We start from the raw sequence: 22,563 nt of genomic DNA, 5'->3' as shown, positions 1-22,563 counted from the left end.
CCGTGTGTTTGAGCGCTGTGCGCAGTAGAAACTCACAGGTACAACATGTTCTACTTCTCTGCCGGATCTCGAGCTGCTCCTCTACAGGAAGCGCTGGAGGATCCACGTCGCCAGAAAAATGTTGCGTCAAACCGGAGAAGTGACAGGTAGCCACGGACCGGAAATACCTGATTTTGTCGCCAAAGTAAAAGCCCACACTTACGGACAAAAAAACTAAAAAGTTTAAAATAGAATGAAAATAGCAAATATTACGAAAATAAAGGTTTCTAACACTTATTAATTTGTGTTCACCACTGAATAACAGTTTTGACAAACACTGCTATTAAACATAATGGATCATGATAGGCCTACAGTTTCATGGGCCTATAGGCTACATTGTGCAGCAGACTGTAGCCTACTAATTAGCCTATGTCTCCATCATGTGAATCTATAATGTGCATAGGCATCAATGTTATTCGGAACATAAATCATATGTATTATAAGTTACATTGTATTTCTGGCACTTTGCATTGATTGAATGACAAATCATTTTTTCAGATTTTTTAATTATAAATTCAAATTTACACATTTACAGTTTTTAATTTGTCAGAGTTTAGCCTCAATCTTTTGAAGTTTTATTCATGACAGTGGTTTTATGTAAATTGTTTCCTTTTTCAGAGCTTTAACCGATGTGAGATTTATTGTGAAAATCAATACCGGAAATCACTTTGTTTTTACTCTTGGTCGCTTGGTTGCCAAACTTTGTCCGCTGAGATCCAGCAGGAAAGCCCGACGAGGGCAGCACCGAGGCCGGTCTCTTTACTGGACCTGACAGGGACTGAGTGACTGACTGACTGACGTGGAAACATGGTAGGCGGAACAAACAAACTAAATATTTATCTAACGTAACTTTGTGTGTTGTTTGACGTTTTCGGGTCATTTTATCCGCGGTCCAACCCCATTCCTACTGTAAACCATATCCATTCAGAAACCATATGCAAAAGCACAATCCAAAAAGTGCTTTCTATTTCAAAGCAACAAAGTGTAAATATTTTTACTTAACATGCACAAAAGTGAAGATTAATAATGTGAAAGCTGAAAGTTTTCACTCTGACATGAGGAGACTTGAGAGCAGCCAGTCATTCTGGAGCAGGCATGCATATGAAATGTGGAATGGGAAGTAACAACAGACCGACACACACACACACACACACACACACACACACACACACACACACACACCCCCGAGCCAAATTCATAGCTATCCCCAAAACCTGAGAGAGAGACCACAGTACAGTCTGTTATTATAGATGTTTGCATCACAACTCTGCATTTAAACACCTCTGAAGAACTGCTTACAGTCTATTTAGCATGTGTTTTTACAATCAGAGATGTTGTGGATTATATTTTCCTCTCTCTCTGTCCACAGCCTCTGAGGTTGGACATCAAGCGGAGGCTGACGGCCCGTTCAGACCGGGTGAAGAGTGTGGACCTGCACCCCACCGAGCCGTGGATGGTGGTCAGCCTCTACAGCGGTGGCGTGGTGGTCTGGAACCATGAGACACAGGTTCACTATCGCTTAACCACTCACATTATCAACATGAATGATCCTTCACATAATCACATTATTATAACATGACATTGTGTGCAGATGATGGTGAAAACCTTTGAGCTGTGTGATCTGCCCGTCAGAGTGGCCAAGTTCGTAGCCAGGAAACACTGGATCATCGCTGGAGCAGTGAGTACTTTAACTCCAACGGAGCATCAACACATATTAGTCATATGAGCTTTTAAGAAATACATATTTATCTAAAGTTAGTTTGATTCAGTCGCTTCATGGCTCCAGACTGTCCCTGAACAGGGGCATTTTGCCCCTAAAATCTTAGACAGTGCAAGTAAATTTTAATCAACTTGCACATACAGTATGCAAGCAGTACATTTTCCTATTTAACTATGGTAAAAAATGGAAGAAGTGACTCAAAGTATCAGGAATGTGTCATTAAAGGTGGCAGGCCAATGTTTGCAGTAAAAGGAAATGTGAATATTTGCTTTGCAAGACGATTTACGGTGTGCAGCCCTAAATTTTCTGCTTGCCATCCTAACATTTTAAGTTAGGGGCCACTGTGCTCCTGTTAAAAAAGGTTAATCTTTATTTTTCCTCCTAGAATAAACAGGACGTAGAAGAGATAGCTGCATACTGTAGCTAGTTCGAGATCGATGTGTATCTTTTACACAACTGAACATCATGTCTATTGTTTTGTACAAGTCATATAATACATTTGCATTAAGGTAAAGCTTGAGCAGGGTCAAAACATCCCACCATGCTGGGCTAATTTCCACCCGCTCCTCTGTCATCATCAGTCATTTTCTTTACATATTTATGGACAAATTTGTTGGTTAATGTCTTTGCCCCTCCCCCAGGACGACATGCACATCCGTGTGTTCAACTACAACACTCTGGAGAGGGTTCACATGTTCGAGGCTCACTCCGACTACATCCGCTGCATCGCCGTCCACCCCATGCAGCCCTACATCCTCACCAGCAGTGGTAGGACAGAGCTGCACTCACTCACACACACACACAGCGTCTCGCACTTTTAGCCGTTTAAACACACATATCATTGTCTTTTTTGTCTTGTGTGTGTGCGTGTTTACAGATGACATGACCATCAAGCTGTGGGACTGGGACAGGAAGTGGACGTGCGGTCAGGTGTTCGAGGGGCACACGCACTACGTCATGCAGATCGTCATCAACCCCAAAGACAACAACCAGTTTGCCAGCGCCTCTCTGGACAGAACCGTCAAGGTAGACACACACATGCACGCACACACATGCAAAGGCGCACAAGGGCAAATGTCTGCAGGGCACAAACAGAACACGGTGTCGTTATTCCTGTTTTAATTGAATGGAAACGTCACAGCCGGAGATTATGGGTAATGTGGTTTCAATTACGAGCTGTTTTCCTTTGCGTAATTTCCAAAATAACAAAGAAACATTGATACACAACTGGTCACTAACTCCACTCTGGCTGACGTAGGTGTGGCAGCTCGGCTCCAAGTTTCCTAACTTCACTCTGGAAGGCCATGAGAAGGGAGTCAACTGTATTGATTACTACAGTGGGGGAGACAAGCCCTACCTCATATCAGGGGCTGATGATCGACTCGTCAAGATCTGGGATTATCAGGTACACACACACACACACACACACACACACTGGACTTTATTTTATTTGCTTTCTAGTATCAACTGTATACTGACTTGTTTACTGGCTATTTGGCAATAGCAGAAGTGTTACTATTCTATAATACAAAGCCAATTAAAAAAATATACATTCTCCAGTCACATAAGCACAACAATATGCTCCAGTCCATTTGAAATAATCATTACACGAACTGAAAAGAATAGTTATGAGCTTTGATTTCTCTCATCTCACATGTTTTCTCCAAGTGGCTGAATAATTTAAATGTTTCATGTATGAGCAGACATGCCCGACAGCCTTTGTGTATCAACCGCACACTGTGTATTTAATTAACTACAAAAGTGTTGCACACTTCCCTGTGAAAAAGTAACAATAGGAAAACACAGTGGAAGTAATTTTCTATGTAAATTAGAAAAGCACATTGAACTAATCCACTGTAATTTTTCCAGACTGACAACAAAGCTTCAACATGAAGTGATAAAATACCACATGGAAATCTTTGCTCTTCACATCAATTATTTACAACATCGTTTTCACAACCATGTTCACAGTGTTCTTTTACTTTTCTAAACAGACGAGTGTTGATCTGCTCTGTATTAAAAGCGCCTCACCACACTCACAGTTGCAGAACAATGCCCACACAGTTATTTGTTTATCTCAAATAGACATGTGCCTGTGAGCCTGCTTTCTTCAGTTGAAGAAACTGATTCAATAACCGAGGCATGTGCATCCTCTCAGCTCAGATATGATACGCAAAGGCAGCAGAAGGAGAAGGAGTGAAAGCAGGTAGGGATGGTAGGGAGTTTCCACCGATACCGAAAACTATCTGCTTTTCATAACAGATGTCGATATATCCAATAACATTTTTAATAGTTTACATACACACCTGAGGTTTAGGAAGTTAGTAAAGATGAATTCAACATTATAGCTCTGCCTCTGACTTAACCAAATAATAAAACCGACATCACTACTCCAATCCCAACAAAAACAAGAACAGTTATGACTCTTCAAAAATCAACATTTGTAAATGTTTCAAATCATCTTAGAGGCCAAATGTACTGAAAATGAGCAAAATCAAGGCAATGTTGGCTGATTATAATTGGTTCTAGTAATAGGCAAAAATTGTATTTGTAAAATGTAATTATCTGATAAATATCTGTACCAATAGTTATGCATCCCTAAAAGCAGGAATATAATTCTCTGCAATGTTGTGTATGCGTTTGCAAAAAACTATATATTTGGGTTCAGATTTGTTGAGCATGCAATTGATATCTATACACACCAGAGCATATCATTCAGTGATGTATATCGACAACATACACACATGAGCAGCTTAGACACAGTGACGAGTGTTTGTGCTGTTTGTCTCTTTCTACCAGAACAAAACTTGCGTTCAGACCCTGGAGGGTCACGCCCAGAACGTGACATGCGTCAGCTTCCACCCCGAGCTGCCAATCATCCTCACCGGCTCTGAGGATGGTGGGTTGTGAAAACTACACGCGCACGCACACAGACAGACACACACACACAGAGCAAAGCTACAGCCCAAAGTCAGCTCAGCACCTTTGTTCAAAACAAGCTCTTTGTTTCCTCAGGCACTGTTCGAGTGTGGCACTGCAACACCTACCGACTGGAGAACACACTCAACTACGGCATGGAGAGGGTGTGGTGTATATGCGGCCAGCCCGGCTCCAACAGCGTGGCTCTAGGCTATGATGAAGGCAGCATCATCATCAAGGTATACGGTCGTACGGCATAGTCTCTGGCTCTGACGGGAGTAAAATGTTAAAACACCTCAGGATAAAGCTACAATTATGCCTCTATTCTGTTCCTGGGGCCTGAAGCCCTGCAGCTGTGAACCTCTGGCTGAGAGAATAAAGTCAGTAATCTGTTGTTAACAGAAAATTGAACGGTAACATTCGAGTGTAAACTGTAAAAAAAATAGCAATTTCTGTTGTTAATACCCAGAAATCCCCAGAGAAAATAGAGGACACGACCTCTTTATCCTCAGCAGCAGCAGCTCTGTGCAGCCAAATCATATAACATCAGTTGGAGTGTGTGATATGAGCGGATTGCATTGTGTGAGCTGGAGGAATATTTACTGACCTGTGTTATTAAAAAAGCTGCTCCTCCTGTTGCCACCACTTCCTTATCATTTAAGTTCCTCTTTAATACGGTTTGCTTCCCTCACCTCATCCTCTGGTTTCCTCTCTCTCCCTCGCCGTCTCAGCTGGGTCGGGAGGAGCCGGCCATGTCCATGGACGCCAGCGGGAAGGTCATGTGGGCTCGCCACTCCGAGGTCCAGCAGGCCAACCTGAAAGCCATGGGAGAGGCTGAGATCAGTGATGGGGAGAGACTGGCGCTGGGTGTCAAAGACATGGGCAGCTGTGAGATCTACCCCCAGACCATCCAGCACAGCCCCAACGGGAGGTGAGACACCAGCCTGCGGGTCTGTGGTGATTCACCTCTGAGGTTCACTTTTACCAGTTCACCAAAAAATGAAATAGAAATGAGTAGTTTTTTATTCCTCAAAGTGCATCTGGAGACCCAGGAAATCCTTATACAGTATGAGAATTAATAGCGTGGCGCCCAACACAAAAAGTCCACAAAAACCCTCTAATATTCCTCCACACTGCTCGTCTGCTGCAATCCAAGTGTCCTGAAGAGATATAGTCCAGAGTTTACCCGAAACAACGTCATTTAGGACATTTTTACAGCCTAACAGTCATGTATTGAATTTGCCTGGGGCGCGCTCTCGTGTTCATGCGTATGGACATTAGAGCACAATACAGGACTGTTTAGGCTGTAAAAATGTCTTAAATTACATAGTTTCGAGTAAACCCTGGACTATATCCCTTTAGGACACTTGGATTGCAGTGGACGAGCAGTAAGGAGGAAGATTACAAGGTTTTTGTGTAGTTTTATGGACCTTTTTGTGTCGGTCGCTATTGACTCTCATATAAAGTTTTCGTTGGGCTACGAACCGGCCTCCCGAATCTCCAGATGCACTTTGAGGAATAAAAAAACTAGTCCGGAGTATTCATTTTTGGTGAACTATTCCTTTAATGTAGTTAAAAACCAAAGAAATAACACTGAATAAAATTAAATTGACAATATTATTAAGTGATAATTTCCTCCATCCATTTATTCACACAGCTGTTAATGAAAGCATAATCATCCAAGTAGCGTTCCCCTCCAAAACTCACATTTTTAACACTAGAAAATATAGTTATAGTTTAAAGGAAACTGGAGAAATAACAAATCTAGGTTTTATCTAACAAATTCCTGTTCGACCACCTCGTGAGCAGAGTGATTAAAGTCCATAATAAACCAGGATTGCACAGCAGGTATGCTTATAGATTTCACATTAAATATGAATGCATGTTGTATTTTCGTGAATGTGCAGGTTCGTAGTGGTGTGTGGAGATGGAGAGTACATCATCTACACCGCCATGGCCCTGAGGAACAAGAGCTTTGGCACAGCTCTGGAGTTTGTCTGGGCACATGACTCCTCACAGTAAGTCTGTAAACACCTTAAAGGAACTGTCCGACTGTTTGATTTTTGTTTTTTTTTAACTGTTAAGTTTCCAATATGCTGGAGGGTTTGGCTTTGTGAACAGAGCTATACTACTAGCTATATCCCTGATTGTCTGCTGGCTGTAGCTTAATATTTAACATACAGAAGTAAAATGATATTGATATAAAAGTCTAAAAACTATTACTTTAAACAGTCCTTACAGTACAATATTTGTAAGTATAATTAATGTCACTCTGTTGTGCTATATTAAACTGTGTACATATCATCTACAGGTACGCCGTAAGGGAAGGCAACAGTATGCTCAAAATCTTTAAGAACTTTAAAGAGAAGAAAGCTTTTAAACCAGACTTTGGGGCTGAAGGTGGGTTTCATTTGCAATTCTGTTTTGCTGTGTGAGCACATACAGTCTATATGTGTCAGGTTGTGTGTAATGCAGAGTATCCTGCCGACCCACACAGGCATCTTTGCCGGCTTCTTACTGGGCGTGAGGTCCAACAGCGGCCTGGCCTTCTACGACTGGGAGAGTGTTGAACTCATCCGCCGCATCGAGATCCAACCCAAACACGTGAGTCACACCATCGTCACGGCTGTGACGGCTCTCGGTCCTCCGTGTTTACTGCATTGATGCCATTATAAAAGGGTTTGTCGTTCTGTCTGTAGATCTTCTGGTCCGACTCTGGAGAGCTGGTGTGCATCGCTACAGACGAGTCTTTCTTTGTGCTGCGCTACCTGCCAGAGAAAGTGGCAGCAGCCCAGGAATCCAAGGAAAGCATTTCTGAGGACGGCATAGAGGACGCCTTCGAGGTCAGAGACCCATAGTGGCGTATTCCAGCCAACACAATATATAATTCACTTTGCAGAAAGTAATCTCTAAAAACACATGATGGGAAAAACAGAAAAAATGGGTTTACCAGCAGCTACCGCACGTTCATTTTTTCAAATACTGCTTTTCCTTTGGTGCCTTTTTGTTTGAAATGTGACTTTGTGGAGAATGCAGATAGCTTGTGGATGAATTTACGCTGCTCTTCTTCTTGTAACTTCACGCTGGCCAGGTGCAGGGCGAGGTGCCGGAGGTGGTGAAGACGGGGGTGTGGGTGGGAGACTGCTTCATCTACACCAGCTCTGTGAACAGACTCAACTACTACGTTGGAGGAGAGATCATCACCATCGCTCACATGGACAGGTGCGAGGCGTTCATAGGTGTAAAATGTATGGCTGGGACGATACGCTTTTCTCCCGATTCGATTCTTCTACGATTTTTTGGATGGCGATTCGATTTAAATTGCGATTATACAATATTGCCGATTCTCTCGATTTTTTGTCTGCATTTTTAACATTTATCTGCACACAAATACTGTAAATTAACATACTCCATTATAAAGTGAACTTAAACCCTTTTCAAAACCTGTATTCTCTGTATGTAAAAAAGGCTAACAAATGCACATTGCACAATATTTATAAAAATTCAAAAAAAAAATCTTTTTTTTTTTTTAAATAGATTTAAAAATTGTCAGAAAAGGTATTGCGATATTTATGTGAATCGATTTTTTTCTCCCACCCCTAGTAAAATGTCACACAAAGATGCATGTCATGGTTTATTCATGGAGGCAGCACAGCACAAATGTGTCACGATCGGGATCCCTTGAGGATCTACTCGTACCGTCCACTTTTGATAATAAATCAGAACCATCAGATATTCTTCTTGAAGTTCCTTAAAACTGGTCTTCCTCTGGCGTAGGACCATGTATCTGCTCGGCTACATCCCCAAGGACGACCGTCTCTACCTCGGAGACAAGGAGCTGAACATCATCAGCTACTCCCTGCTGCTGTCGGTGCTGGAGTACCAGACGGCCGTCATGAGGAGGGACTTCAGCACGGCCGACAAAGTCCTACCCACAATCCCCAAGGAGCAGAGGACCAGGGTAGCCAACTTCTTGGAGAAACAGGTACAGTTATCTTCTCTGCTATCTTTCCAACTTCCAAGTCCACGTCTTGTTTCTTGTGCTCGAGGAGACAATAAATTCAGGGTTTGGTGCATAATTTTCAAAACATCAGGCAGCCAGATGGAGCAAAAAACCTCCTGGCTGAATTTTTGTGTGTTTCTTTTAAGATATATTTATGCAGGGAATGGTTTCGCTTCTCACGCAGTCTCTTTTTACCACTCAGCTTTTTTCACATCTAACCTCTTAACACCGTGGGCCACTGTGCTTTACAGAGCAGAAAAAAATTAAAATAAAAAAACTGTTAATGCGTTAATCGTGTGTTTCCATGTGTTGCGTAGGGTTTCAAACAGCAGGCCCTGGCCGTGTCCACCGACCCAGAACACAAGTTTGAACTTGCTCTGCAGCTGGGTGAGCTCAAGATAGCCTACCAACTGGCCCTGGAGGCAGAGGTCAGTGCACACACACACACACACACACACACACACACACACACCGCACATGCATAGCTAGGAGATAAGCAAATGTAAATATGCAGCTCTGGATTACTGCTTCTGATCTTGTTTGAGCAAAAATTTCACCTATGACGCAAGAGCTTCACTGTTCGCTGCAGGATAATGTGTATAGATTCAGTCATTTTTTCCTCTACAAGTCTGACAGGGTGAGTCACAAGCCTGGCATCTCACACTGAGTAACTGCTTCACAGTGTATTGTTGTGTTGTGATAATCCTCTCTCCTGTCTCTTTGGCACTTTGACACGCTGGGGGCTCCAGTCAGAGCACAAATGGAAGCAGCTGGCAGAGCTCGCTACTACAAAGTGCCAGTTTAGCCTAGCCCAAGAGTGTCTGCACCAAGCTCAGGATTATGGGGGATTATTGCTGCTGGCCACCACCTCGGGCAACACGGACATGGTGGGCAAACTGGCCGAGGGGGCGGAGAGGGATGGGAAGACCAATGTGGCCTTCCTGACCTACTTCATGCAAGGAAAGTGAGTGTCCAAGCCGGGGAAGGGGGGAGGGTGGAGTTGTTTGAACTTGTTTATATTTAGTTGTTGTTTTTTTTATATATGTCATCACCAATTTTGTGTGTTTGCCCAGATTGGACAAATGTCTGGACCTTCTCATCAAAACAGACCGGTTGCCAGAGGCTGCATTCCTGGCAAGGACATATCTGCCCAGCCATGTGTCAAGGTAAAGTAGTTTCTGTTGAGTTTAAAGCATGTGTGCCCGAGTGTTACACTGTGCTGTGTTTGTGAACGTATATTAATCCGCATTTGTCCTTCAGAAACTCTGCATGTTCCACTCTGCCTATAGTTTGCCAAAAAAATAGACTATATACATTTTTTTGTTTCTCAGAGGATAACAAGGTGAAAATCAATGAGAAAAATGTGCTAAACTGAAATAGTTTATGAATGGAAATACTACCAGTGAGCTGTAGCTATACACTTCTCCTTCAGGGTGGTGAAGCTGTGGAAGGAGAGTCTGTCCAAGGTCAACCAGAAGGCAGCAGATGCTCTGGCTGACCCCAGCCAGTACAGCAACCTGTTCCCCGGCCTCCAGCAAGCCCTGCAGGCTGAGCAGTATCTGAAGGAGACTCACGTCAGGGTCAGACCGGCCGCAGAGTACCCACTCATCATGGTCAGTAAAAGTCAGAGGAACCTAAATTTGTTATTTGATAAATATGTTTTACTCTTGCTACATGGCCCAAAGTAGGTAAAGCTACTATGCTTAGACCCGATAGCTTCAGCCCAACGTGTCATTTTCAGACAGAAAAGTCACTACAGCGTCCAGTCCACCCTGAACAAGAGGGCGTAGGCTATTATAACCTCTTGTCTTAAATATGCAACCGTGACTGAAGCTCTTGGCATCGACCATCACCACCACCTGCTCCCAGCAAGAGACCGGGCTCTCTAGCAGAAATAATTGCATATAACTCATTTAAGGCATCAATCAAATTTAAAATATGAGATCATATTTGGCCTGTTTTTTCTGCTTTTCAGCCAAATGAGGAGCGTAACGTCCTGGAGGAATCTGCAGGTTTTGTGTCCACAGGAGAGGTCAGTGAACAAGAGGTGAGGATCACTCTGCATCTCTACACATCTCATCACAGGACATATGAACCCAGTGTTGTCAAAGCTTCAGCAGGTTCAAATAAAACATACAGAAACCAATGAGCATGAAGAAAACCAAACAATAATATATCATGATAATATAGCCTATCATTTCTGCTTTGTCCAGTTACCACACATCTGCCCATTGAACTTTCTCTATGGGTTCTGACTCTGTGAAGCTAAACTTTCGTCAATATCTAGACAAGCTGTGTTTCATTAGAGCAGTTAAAGTGTGTAGAATATTTTTTTTTTGTCTATGATAAGCAAATAACTATGCTTTATACACCAGCACAGTGGTGTTGACCGTACCTTTCAGAAGTCTAGAAGTTGGAGTCTTCTGTCATCCTCCATCATTTATATTCCTTTGGTCCATGAGTGTCCGCATATCACAAAAATCAAAACAAAAGGTGTTTTCACAAAAGTATTCCAAGTTGGATATCGTCATGAGAATTCACATTGTTTATCCCAACCAGCTCTGCCTCACTTTTCATTCAGTTTTCTAATCTCTGTTGCATCTGGGCCTTGTTTTCTGGGTGTGGTGTTTTTTCTGTTAGCTGTCTGATGGCGATCTCTCTGAAAAGTTCCAATTAGCTTTCACTCCAGGAGGGTTGAGACAAGACAACTAGTCTATTATCAGATGAAAAAGTCTGTTTTTTTTTCCGAATGACGCTGAATAGAGTTGAATGAAGCACTACCTTCACACTGCCACGCGGACTTTTTCTGCGTGCTGGCTAAAGTGCCGAGTCTGCCGACTGCCGAAAACGGTGAGGTCTGTAAAGTCAAAGTGACCGCGTTTCACTTTGAAAACTGATGACGTAGGCTACACATCCGCGCTCCCTGATTGGCTCGTCAGCCTCAACTGTCAGTGGTGAAAATATCAGGATAATGAAATAAAAAATATTGCCGACTTTGTTTCATCTTTGCTATCAGCTGCTGTCCGGTTAAATTGCGTATTTTAGTTTCTCTCCTTTTTTTTTTTTTAATTCAGCAACGAAAGAGTGGACGATCTACTTCCTGTTTACACCTGTTCGCGCGCGCTCAATATCTGCAGTGAGTGTCGTCCATGGATGTATTAGTCGTCTGACACTGACGGAACTAAAACACTCATCTGAATGCATAAGTAACGTTTTAGTTTATTATTAGTTTTTAACATTTCCAAATATTTCGGAGCCTTCTATTGTTAAATCATAACCATAACCCAAGGTTATAAAATATTACATTTTATGTAGTTTATGTTGTGTCATATGCAAAACAGGCACAGAAACAAGGTGAGGTCACCTTAAGCTCATTGAAAAAAAAAAAAAGGTGAGGTCACCTTTCAAATGATTTCTCAGGAATATATTTTAGCCTAATAGTTCTTCTGTTATAATCTTAAATCATTAACATATGCAAATGTATTCAAATTTGGTTCAGAACCAAGGCAGACATTAGGAGGATATTGTAACCTCCATCCCTGCTCACAGCAAGACATTTCCAAACACTGTACATAGGGCATGAGCAACGTAAGGCCCTGGGCTGTTTTTAGCAGTGCCACGGCTCCCTCTTGTGCCTCAGGAGACAAATATTGCACTGTATTGCATTGTTTCTTGTTCCATAAATAATCTGTTTGAAGCCACAGTCACACAAGGCCTGAAGACTGCACTTTTATAAACAGTGATGATGTTATGCAGAGGGCTATTTATGTGTTGCATAAATTCACGAAGCCAGTCAGTGAATTATTTGACACAGCTAGTAGAGTATTTTGGGGTTTGTTTGTTTTTTTCTTCACATTTAATTGGGTCTTACAACTATTTCAACCCTCAATATCAGATTTCTTTGGTTTCTTGGGAACAGAGGATCACATTGTTGACATAGGCTATACATTGTTGAGGTTTTTCACTGGCTGTGGTCGCCTAACCCTAACCCTTTGCTGCCCCATCAACATGGAAAAATCTTAAGGCCAAACTGAAAATGTCTGAACTCGTATCTTTTAATGTCTTCCATCGTTTCCTAAAGGACAAATAACAAAAATCAATTGAACGGTGCCTCGCTTTTAGTCATTTTTGCCACCATGACTCCTTTGCTCCTTGCACTTTGTTTGAACTTATATTTAATTGTGGCCCTATTTATTGTAATGTAGGCCTTTTTCTATTTTATGAATGTTTGCTGACAACGTGTGCTGATCTCAACAGGTTTTACCTGGTTAAATAAAGGTTAAATAAAAAATGTATATATCATCACTCTACAAAGCTGTTAGGGTGAACACACTGTTGTTGTACATTATAATGAATATTTTAGCTCTAGCCTAGATATATTGAACAAAAAAAAAGTTAGGAAAATTAGAACAGTGAGTTAAAAGAGGCCATAAAGCTTGTGGTTGGACTGCTAAACCAGGTATTAATAATCTCTAAATCATCTCTACAAGCAGTCCTGTAGGCACATATGGTCATAACCAATTCTTATAATATAAAATTTGCAGTATAGCTGTTTTAAAATGGTCACTCTATCTGGTCTGTGTGCAGGAAGCGGTGGAAAGCATGGATGAAAACTTAATATCAGTGGCAGCAACAGAAGATGTGACCCCAGAAGCAGCAGTAGTGGAGGAGACCATCCCAGTTCAACAAGAGATCGCCGCTCCTGTTTCAGCAGTAGAAGTAGAATCACTCCCAACAGCAGCGTCCCCACTTCCTGTCGAACAAGAGCAAGTCGAGGTGTCTGCATTAGAGCCAGAGGTGACGGCAATCAAGGAAGACATCATCACTAAATTAGAGAAGACTTCACTCTCTGTTGAGGAGGACGTTGTGGAGGAGTCCAACATAGAGAACACCCCCAGTGAGCCTGAGATGATACAGTCCAAACCAGTGGAAGATGTCGCCAGTTCTTTGGTTGAGGACGATGTTCAGGAGACGTCAATGGCAACAGAAGCTGCTCCTGCTGCCTCTGTTTCCGAAACATGTCTTACTGAGACAACAACAGAGACCACCATGGCAACAGAAGAAGCACCAAGTGAGACAGTGGTAACAGAAACCACGGCAACAGAGGATGTCCTGGTGACCACTGCATTAACGGTTGATACTGATGTTTATGACGAGCTGGAGATTGATTTGATGTCTGTAGATGCACCACCCGTTGTAGACACCGCAGAAGAAGATAAAGAAGAAGGAGAAGAAAAAGAAGATGAAACTCCTGTTACCCAGGAACTTGTGTTGGAAACAGCATCATCAGCCGTGGCAGTGGAGGAGCTCATCTCCTTCGAAAGCACAGAGAGCTCACTGCTGCTGGATGCACCGCTCCAAGTCCAAACCTCTCCAGAGTTTGTCCTCGATCCACTGCTAGACCCACTTGGAGATTCAATGCCAGTATTAAAGCCAGACACGGCACAAGAACCAGAACAGGAGGGGCTCCCAGTGAAGCCAGAGGAGATCCTGCAGCCTGCTGACCCAGAAGTTTTACCTCCAGTGGCTCCACCAGAGGAGAAGGTAGCAGAGGAGGAGGAGGAGGAGGAGGCAGCAGAAGAACCAGCAGAGGACCTCGAGTTGGAGTTGAATGAGGAGGTAAAATTGTTTTCAAGTCTGGTGAAAATTCAACAACATTGGCCCAGATATTCAACATATGATTGCATGTATGTGTCAACAAAGCTCATAAATACTTTGTATCTGCAGGATGATCTGGATCTGGACAATTTCGACTTGGATGAAATCGACACCTCAGATGTGAACCTGGATGAAGACCTCTTGAGTGAATAGAAGGGACAGACTTTACAGTTTTAAAGTGACCAAATGACACAAAGCATCACCATCTGGGACCACTATTAGACATTAGAAAATACCTTTAAGCCTTCATTAACAAGCATGGTGGACTTTTTCCAGATGTGGGCTGAAATAGATTGTCTTAAGTTAATTCTGATTCCTGCAAGTGTCCTTATCACTTGCAGGACTAAAACCATCATGACATGAAAATAAATGTGTACCGGTAGTTTGTCTTGTCCAGGCTTTACTTCAGCTTCAGCCTGGTGTTAAGTGCCTTTTCTAAATGTTGTCAATAGCACAATTAAAGGGGAAGTTAATTGGTTTAAATGGGAAGAGAAGGTGTGTATGTATGGATGAGTGTGAAACATGGGATGTGGTCCATTGCAAGCTGTAGGTGGCTTTGTTCACAATACAAATTCAAACATTTTCCTACAATCCAAACATTTGTGTTAAATTCTTATGTGCCATCAGTTTACGCTGAAATAAAAACTTAAAAAATAAAGGCAAAACACTCCTCATTTGTAGGTGCTATAAGCTTTATGATCTGACTATATCAGTATCTCTTCTTCCTCCTTATACTTTATATAACACCACTGTTGATCAGGGTGTTCACAAGCCACTGAAGGATTCCCCATAAATGCTGGACCTTTGTTAATTAGAGCAGTGTGTGTCTCCCAAATGTCATGTATTTTTAAATAACTAGAAAATATGCAAAAGGTTTTTACAAGTAAAAGCCAGGTACGATCCCCTGTTTAGTTATACTCTGTTACCTCTTCTAATCATCCTGGTGCATGTTTTTTTCTCTCTAAGCCGGGGGCCAACACTCGAGCTGCTGCTTTCATAGTTCACCAGTATCCTACTCTTGGACTGTGTATCGGGACTTGAAAAGATGAATTAAAACACATGTCGTCTGTTTTATCCAGAAGTCTTGATGCTTGTTTGTTTCACTCCAACAGCACATCACACAAGTACAAATACAGCAGTGCTTTATTTTGTTATGTACATCATTTCAATTGACTCGGAGCTGCAAACACATACATATCATCTCTCTACATGAATAAATGACAAACTTGGTGCATCGTACAAGATGTTTCAAAAGCAGCTCTTCGACTTGATGGCTTTGACAGCGTAGTCTTCCTCCGACTGCTAAATGTTGTCACGGCTTAAATATGGTGGGCGGTGATTTTCAGTCTGTGGTTACTGGCCCTCCTGGTGGATTTGGGATGCGTTGGTGTATTTCTACATGTGTGTGAGAGCGTGTCAGGCAGCAGAGCCTTCAGCAGCCGTCTGTTCACATGCCTGCAGGGCCAGCTCGATGTAGCCCGACCTCTGGGACTCCTTCTGGGCGTAGATCTGCAGGAAAGAGAAGTCAAGAGGTCAGAAAAATGGAGGAGGAGGAGAGGTTAAAAAAGGTCACTCCAATTAGTCTGTGTGTGAAGATGTTCTAAGACCACAATCACAGAATTAATTATTTTATTATTATTTTTAGTGGCCAAACCTGGAAAACCAAACTTCAGGAACGACACCGTGACTAAAACGGGAGGTCTCGACCGCGGCAGACGTTCACACACCCGTGTCTCCTGCTGCCAGCCTCTCGCATTAAATGGCTGTCACTCTCAATGTCCCTCCTCGCTGCTTCAAGGCCACGGGGCCGTGAGTCTTAATGAGACCTGATGTGTCCTGAGTCTGGCCCCCCAGTTCTCACGCTTGGAGTAAAAACCCCGAGCCTCTCACGCAGGAAACCTTAGAGGAGTCGGCCTCGACTCGACCTCAGCGCCGACTCCTGATGCGCCCTTACGCCTCGAGGACACAACTGCTCTGACCTGGACCATCGCAGGATCAGGTGGCAGTGTTTTTTTTTTCCTTAAAGGTACATTGTGTAAATTCTCCTGTTATCTAATCCCGAAAATCGATTATTTCGTTCAAAAGTACGTTTTTCATTCATCAATAATTACCCCATCAACAAGCTAAAGTGTTCCGGTAAGCTATGAATTTGCCGTTCATATCATTCATATCTCCATCGAGCGGGTAAGCTCGTGGTGGCTGACATGTCGTATCGGCATGTTTTTAAGTTCAGTGGCAGCTGACCGTAGGAAACCACGGAAACTCAGCGGAGACACCGGAGCTGTCGGCTCAGGTCGAGGTGGCGTCTGTGAAAAGTCACCGAGGTGCAGTGAGGACTGTGAGGACTGCACGTGAATGCTGCATTTAGGTGCAGTCGGAAAAACGGCCGTCGGTAGGTGTCATTTTAGTCACAGAAGTCCAGAGAAAGACGGTAAAACGTGGGTCAGGTCAACAATACGACATCGCCATGACAATATATTGTCACGTGTATTGTTTTGCCTCACACTGACAGACCACTTGTTTACATAGAGGCTTGTTTAAGCCATTACCTGCAGTGGCTGTTGTACGTCTGCCATCTAACCGATTTCACGTGAATGCAGCATGAAAAATACGACTGAGTTGCTTGCGATCTACAACCGCACCGCTAGATGGGAGTAATTCTTACACAGTGTACCTTTAACGCATGACTAAAGTGGATATAAAAAGAGGGAGTCGGCAGATATCTGAGTTGTTCAGCTTCTCACCTTCAGCAGGTCGGTGCCAGTGGCCTGTTGGCTGGCAGCTTCCTGAGCCGACTCACTGCGGGGGTGGACCATGTGGAAGAGAGACACCAGGCTCACGGCATCCTGGAAACTGAACACACGCACACACAGCAGAGGTTTAATTGGGAGCAGGTACATCAACAGTGCTGGAATTTGACTAAATACTAAAAAACAGTCTTGAACTCACAGCTCTTTCTTCAGCGTGTCCACTACGAGGCCGTCCACCCTGCGAGCGTTGACCAGGTACCAGGCCAGTCCTCCAAAGTGTCTGGTGGAGCGCAGCAGCTCGTACTTGCCGTGCTTGTCCAGGTCCTCGTAGGTGGCTGCATGCACCTGGAAAACGAGGCACAGACCAGACGTCACGGTGATTTTCTTCATGCATTCAGCGCTAATTTCATGCTTTAACAGGCTCTAATGATTCTGCACGTTTCAGCGCAGTCGGCGATCGGGTCGAAATAACAAGAGGTTCGCTGTCGTCTTTACCCTGATGTAATCTGAAGAGTCGGGTTCAAATTGGACCAGACACAGGTCCAACACGTCCTCGTGCCGATCCTGGGAAAACACCATCTGATAGGAGAGAAGGAGAGGGATCGTATGGATTCAGCCAAAAGACACACACAGAGGTGCTTTCACTTAATCTGCCTGATTAAGCCTGTTCTCAATGTGTCTGGGTGTTCAGAGCTCACAACATCACACATTTACTCCCCTGCCTGTCAGGGACAATGAATTATACCTACATCATTAGATTTAAGCTCTGCATTCAGTTCTTCCATTTATCATTAAAATTGTATTACATGCAGCAATATTCTGCTCATGTCTTTCTGCTTGAAAATGTTCCCTCCAGGTGTCTGTCAGAAATTTGTATGAACTCTAATATAATAATAGCCTAGACTAGAAAAGAATAAAAATAGAAGTGGGACTGGATAAGCAAGTGCTTCATCCCACTCCTCTTTTTATTTATTGTACTGTTATTTTGTGTTATGTTTTATTATATGTTCTATACAAACATTCATAAATGTATTCATTCATAATAATAATTTACTTTTTAAAGAGCCCTTTTCATACAAGATAGGAAGCTCAGTGCTTTACAATTACAAACATACGGACAGATAGAAAGCATCACCATCTGGGACCACTATTAGACATTAGAAAATACCTTTAAGCCTTCATTAACAAGCATGTTGGACTTTTTCCAGATGTGGGCTGAAATAGATTGTCTTAAGTAAATTCTGATTCCTGCAAGTGTCCTTATCACTGCAGGACTAAAACCATCATGACATGAAAATAAATGTGTACCGGTAGTTTGTCTTGTCCAGGCTTTACTTCAGCTTCAGCCTGGTGTTAAGTGCCTTTTCTAAATGTTGTCAATAGCACAATTTAAGGGGAAGTTAATTGGTTTAAATGGGAAGAGAAGGTGTGTATGTATGGTTGAGTGTGAAACATGGGATGTGGTCCATTGCAAGCTGTAGGTGGCTTTGTTCACAATACAAATTCAAACATTTTCCTACAATCCAAACATTTGTGTTAAATTCTTATGTGCCATCAGTTTACGCTGAAATAAAAACTTAAAAAATAAAGGCAAAACACTCCTCACTGTTGATCAGGGTGTTCACAAGCCACTGAAGGATTCCCCATAAATTAGCCTACAGTAACTGCCAAATAAGGGTCAAAGGTCAAATCAGAGATCAGAATTGATATGTAGGAAGAATAACCTAATAAAGAGCTAAAAAAAAATTTACCTGTAACCCAGTTGGCTGGATAACTAGAAAACTTTACAGTCATTTTTCTCAGTTATTCACTTTGGGAAGTTACTGCCTTCTTCCTTTGTAGGGCAAATGGCAATGGAAACCACATTGCACCAGTTATACATCACTTTAACAAACATATAGTGTTGTTCTGCAATATACACATTCACATACATTCACTAGTAGTAGTAAGTGTGAAGATGTTTTCAATACATCTGTGCTAGAATAAAACCACAGTGGTGATGATGCTGATCACCTCCACTCTGTTGTTTTCCTCTGAATTTCACCTCTGTTCATTCATCACATCGAGTGAATGCGTTGGTTTCTTCCATTTAAAATGCAACTTATAACAAAACACTGAGATAACTTAACTAAAGCAGGTTTCCCCCCTACTGCTGTGATGTGAATATTAGGAGCAGATCTGTGGATATAAACAGCTGGTGGTCATAACACTCCGGTGCGGTGACGTCAGTTGTGTTCCCTGTCGACTTCGCCTGACTGGACGGTCAACACCACCAGCTGGTGACTGCAGGCGCGGAGAATAAAAAAGACCACCGTCAAGTCGAACACTTTCTACTCCTCGTAGCGTGAGTGAGCTCATGCAAACATCCCACAGTGCGTACAGCTGTTCTGTGGCTTTTTTGATTTGAAAAATATGAGTGTTTTCCTCAATATGTCAGACAGTTGTGAAAAACATGTCAGTAACAAAGGAAAAAGAAGCCACCAGGCTGCCAGGAGGGTGAAAATAAAATCTTGAGGATAAAAATATGAACATTACATCTTTTCGCATAACAAAAGTCTTGAACTGAATTGTTCTACAGCTTCCTTGTTGGATATTGAATCTATAATGTGGGTTCTCATCTATTAAACATGGGCTGCCAGAGGGAGGAGATGAAATAAACTGCATCTCTTTTGGGAAAGAAAAACACAGGAGATAATATAGTTCTTAAAGTGAAGCCTTAAGCCAATCAGAACAAAGCTGTGCGGGCCTGACATCATGTGACATGGCGACATTTTGCAGCAACAGAGAAAAGACTAGACTAGATTTCTAACCAGCGTTTCTGTTTCAACTCCAGTATCCATCAAGTCTGAGCTCCACACATACAGTATCTGACCTTATTAAAACAACAGCAGAAGAAGAGGAAACTACCCCAACTATGATAAACAATAAAAAAAAAACATGGTCGAAACATGACATTTGCATTTGTTTCATCATTGTCCCGTTTACATGAGAGCTTAAGTTTTCTGTTTCTTTTCAGTCTCTTCTGTAGAAGCTTGAACTTACACTTCTACATTTCCACCTGAGCTGCATGTAAAAACTACCAAAGGATGGATCCTTCATGGTCCATCCTATCCCCAGATTCACTGTGTGCAAGTTATGAAAGCAAAAAAAAACACAGGCAGAGAGACACTTTTAAATTTAAGTGTTGTGTTTGAGCTTAGTTCAACACCAACTATTAAATCATAGAAGAAAGGACACAGCTCCTGCGTTGTGCCAAAACTAGTTCAGAAACCCTGGATCTCATATTTCAATGAACCAGCATGAACCAATGTCCTGTAATTGGCTGAAATGTAAATTAATTACACCCCACTCTTCCTGCCATGACACATCAAACAGTCTGATGTGACCTGCAGACATGATGCAGATTTGCAGATGGTGGTGTGTTAACAAAAACACTAATGCACCGCAAAGAGGAAGTGTAGGCGAGGCTTCTGTAAAAAAAAATTAGACCTTTTTCTGATCTGATATCAACTCTAACGCTCAGATTTCAAGTAAGGCACTGAGTGAGATCGACTCTCGTCATCAGGATATCCTCTGCCTCGAGTCCAGCATCAAAAAGATGCATGAAATAATTTCTTTCACCACTGGCTTCCACAGAGCAGAAGCTTTGTTATCATTAGTGCCCTGTGCTTCCTCTGCTTCACTAATATCTGCTGTGGAAAAGGCCTGCAGCAGGAGTTTGAGGTGAAACATGAGAGCTGTGACTGTTTCAGTGATTGAGGAGGGAGGAGGTGATAAGAGTCATTTCCCACCTTGAGGTTCTCCTCCTTGAAGATGAGTGGAGCTGTCAGCTTGCGTCCGTCCTTCGGAAAGTAAACCTGGACGAGCCGGTCCCTCTCCTCCCAGGTCGCCTTCCTGAGAGTCCCATCAGGCTCCCGCACCACGATGAACCTCTCCTGGACACAAAAATAACCCCAAAGGGAATACATTTTTATAAAGGAAAGGGACAGAACAGGCAATGTGAATCACAGTATCCAATCATGCACACACACATTCACATAAAATAAAGGTAATGTGTGTGTGTACCCTGTGTGGGATGTTGTAGGTGATGTCTGTGAAGACGTATTTGGCCGTGTCCATGCCATCCAGGATCTTGTCCTCAGACAGCACGTCGTTGATGGGCTTCCTCTCCGGCAGGACGGGAGGCATCTGCAGCAGCTTCTTCGCCTGATCTCTGGCCAACTCCACCGCCTGGAAACACACACAAACACACACAATCGACTGTGTGACACCACTGCCACTGTGACACATGTCCAATTGATTGAGATGCTTTCTTTAAAAGGTCACCTGCTCCAGTTGTTCCTCAGTCATGAGCTTGTACGTCGGCGGCTTCAGCTCCTGTTTGACGGGTCTGAAAACCTTCTGCAGGTCCAGGCCTGTGATCCTGGAGAGGATGTCCTGCACCGCTGCATCTGTGAACTGGGGCTTTGCATGGTCTGAGCAGGCTGTGGACACAATTACACAATTACATCAGTTTATAGTTGGTACAAACTACAGATCCATACATGGTTTTATTCATTGATAACATAGTTGACTATTGGCTGATATTTTTTACTGTTAAAACAAGATTTTCTGGTCAAGACTGGACTGAAAGCAGTTACATTTATAAGGAATCTGCACTGTTCAGATCACACACTCATCACAAATATCGCGATATCTGACAGAAGCTGCCTCATTTATTAATGATGAAACACAGTAATGCAATTTATACAGCCCAGCTCTTTAAAACGGCAGGTGTACAATGTAAAAACAAAACGTCTCACAAGTTATAGCATCTTAAACCAATATTTAGTGGATTTATGACACAGCTGCAGACACATAATGGACACAACAGCGATGCAAACTTCATAGAAAACCCATAAAGATGTAGAAATGTTATAAAACACAAACGACAACATCTATATCAGCACTAATATCTCATCCTTAGACTAAAATACTCAGATATGTGATGAGGGTTTGACATCCGCAGGGTGAGTGTGGAGGCTAGCGACACACGCTGCAAGGTCAGTGATACATTCAGGACAATAACTCCAATAAATCGATATTAAAATGATCAAAAACAAACCGTGGTCCTGTGTTCCGGTGCAGAGCGGCCTCACGCTGCACCTCAAGAACACCTGTTTGCTTTTCTGGACGTTTTTCACCCGCGAGCAGCTCCGGAGCAAACACCGTGCTGTACCGAGCGCCGCCATGTTTGTTATTACCTCATCAGCGCGACCTGACCTTCCTGTCTCCCAAGCGCTCATGGGAAATGTAGTGTAGTTTTCGTCTATGGTCTCAACGGATAACGTTTTTATTTTTTACTTCCTCAACGTAGCACATTTGGACATTTTATCAACAATGAATAAGAAAAAACACTTTTTTAATTTTAAAAAAAAATTTTTTTACAGGCTTTTGCTTTGTGATTATTATCTCTGGTAAACATCAGACAAACA

At 42.6% G+C, this 22,563-nt stretch overlaps 2 protein-coding genes across 2 annotated transcripts; one reads left to right on the top strand and one right to left on the bottom strand.

The window, feature by feature from the left end:
* The first annotated feature begins 726 nt into the window (after nt 1-726).
* Nucleotides 727-15,335, top strand: LOC310995449 (coatomer subunit beta'-like). Its single transcript, XM_083984516.1, has 22 exons — nt 727-849; nt 1,409-1,546; nt 1,631-1,717; nt 2,401-2,527; nt 2,637-2,785; nt 3,018-3,164; nt 4,559-4,658; nt 4,775-4,917; nt 5,410-5,609; nt 6,586-6,696; nt 6,990-7,078; nt 7,176-7,282; nt 7,378-7,521; nt 7,770-7,900; nt 8,456-8,663; nt 8,999-9,109; nt 9,431-9,645; nt 9,755-9,847; nt 10,114-10,294; nt 10,657-10,728; nt 13,269-14,300; nt 14,409-15,335. Exons 1-22 carry the CDS (start codon nt 847-849, stop codon nt 14,490-14,492), a joined length of 3,672 nt encoding a protein of 1,223 aa, XP_083840642.1. The 5' UTR covers nt 727-846; the 3' UTR covers nt 14,493-15,335.
* Nucleotides 15,336-15,464: 129 nt separating this feature from the next.
* Nucleotides 15,465-22,325, bottom strand: mrps22 (mitochondrial ribosomal protein S22). Its single transcript, XM_083984438.1, has 8 exons — nt 22,194-22,325; nt 21,416-21,573; nt 21,155-21,319; nt 20,881-21,024; nt 17,585-17,668; nt 17,289-17,434; nt 17,084-17,192; nt 15,465-15,848 (listed from the first exon to the last, which is right to left on the bottom strand). The coding sequence occupies exons 1-8, from the start codon at nt 22,318-22,320 to the stop codon at nt 15,756-15,758; spliced, it is 1,026 nt and encodes a 341-aa protein (XP_083840564.1). The 5' UTR covers nt 22,321-22,325; the 3' UTR covers nt 15,465-15,755.
* Between the last annotated feature and the right edge of the window lie 238 nt (nt 22,326-22,563).

The sequence above is a fragment of the Trachurus trachurus genome (assembly GCF_905171665.1).
Source record: "Trachurus trachurus genome assembly, chromosome: 13".
Lineage (NCBI taxonomy): Eukaryota > Metazoa > Chordata > Actinopteri > Carangiformes > Carangidae > Trachurus > Trachurus trachurus.
Note: the sequence above shows the minus strand (reverse complement) of the source record. Positions and strands in the feature narration are given on the sequence as shown.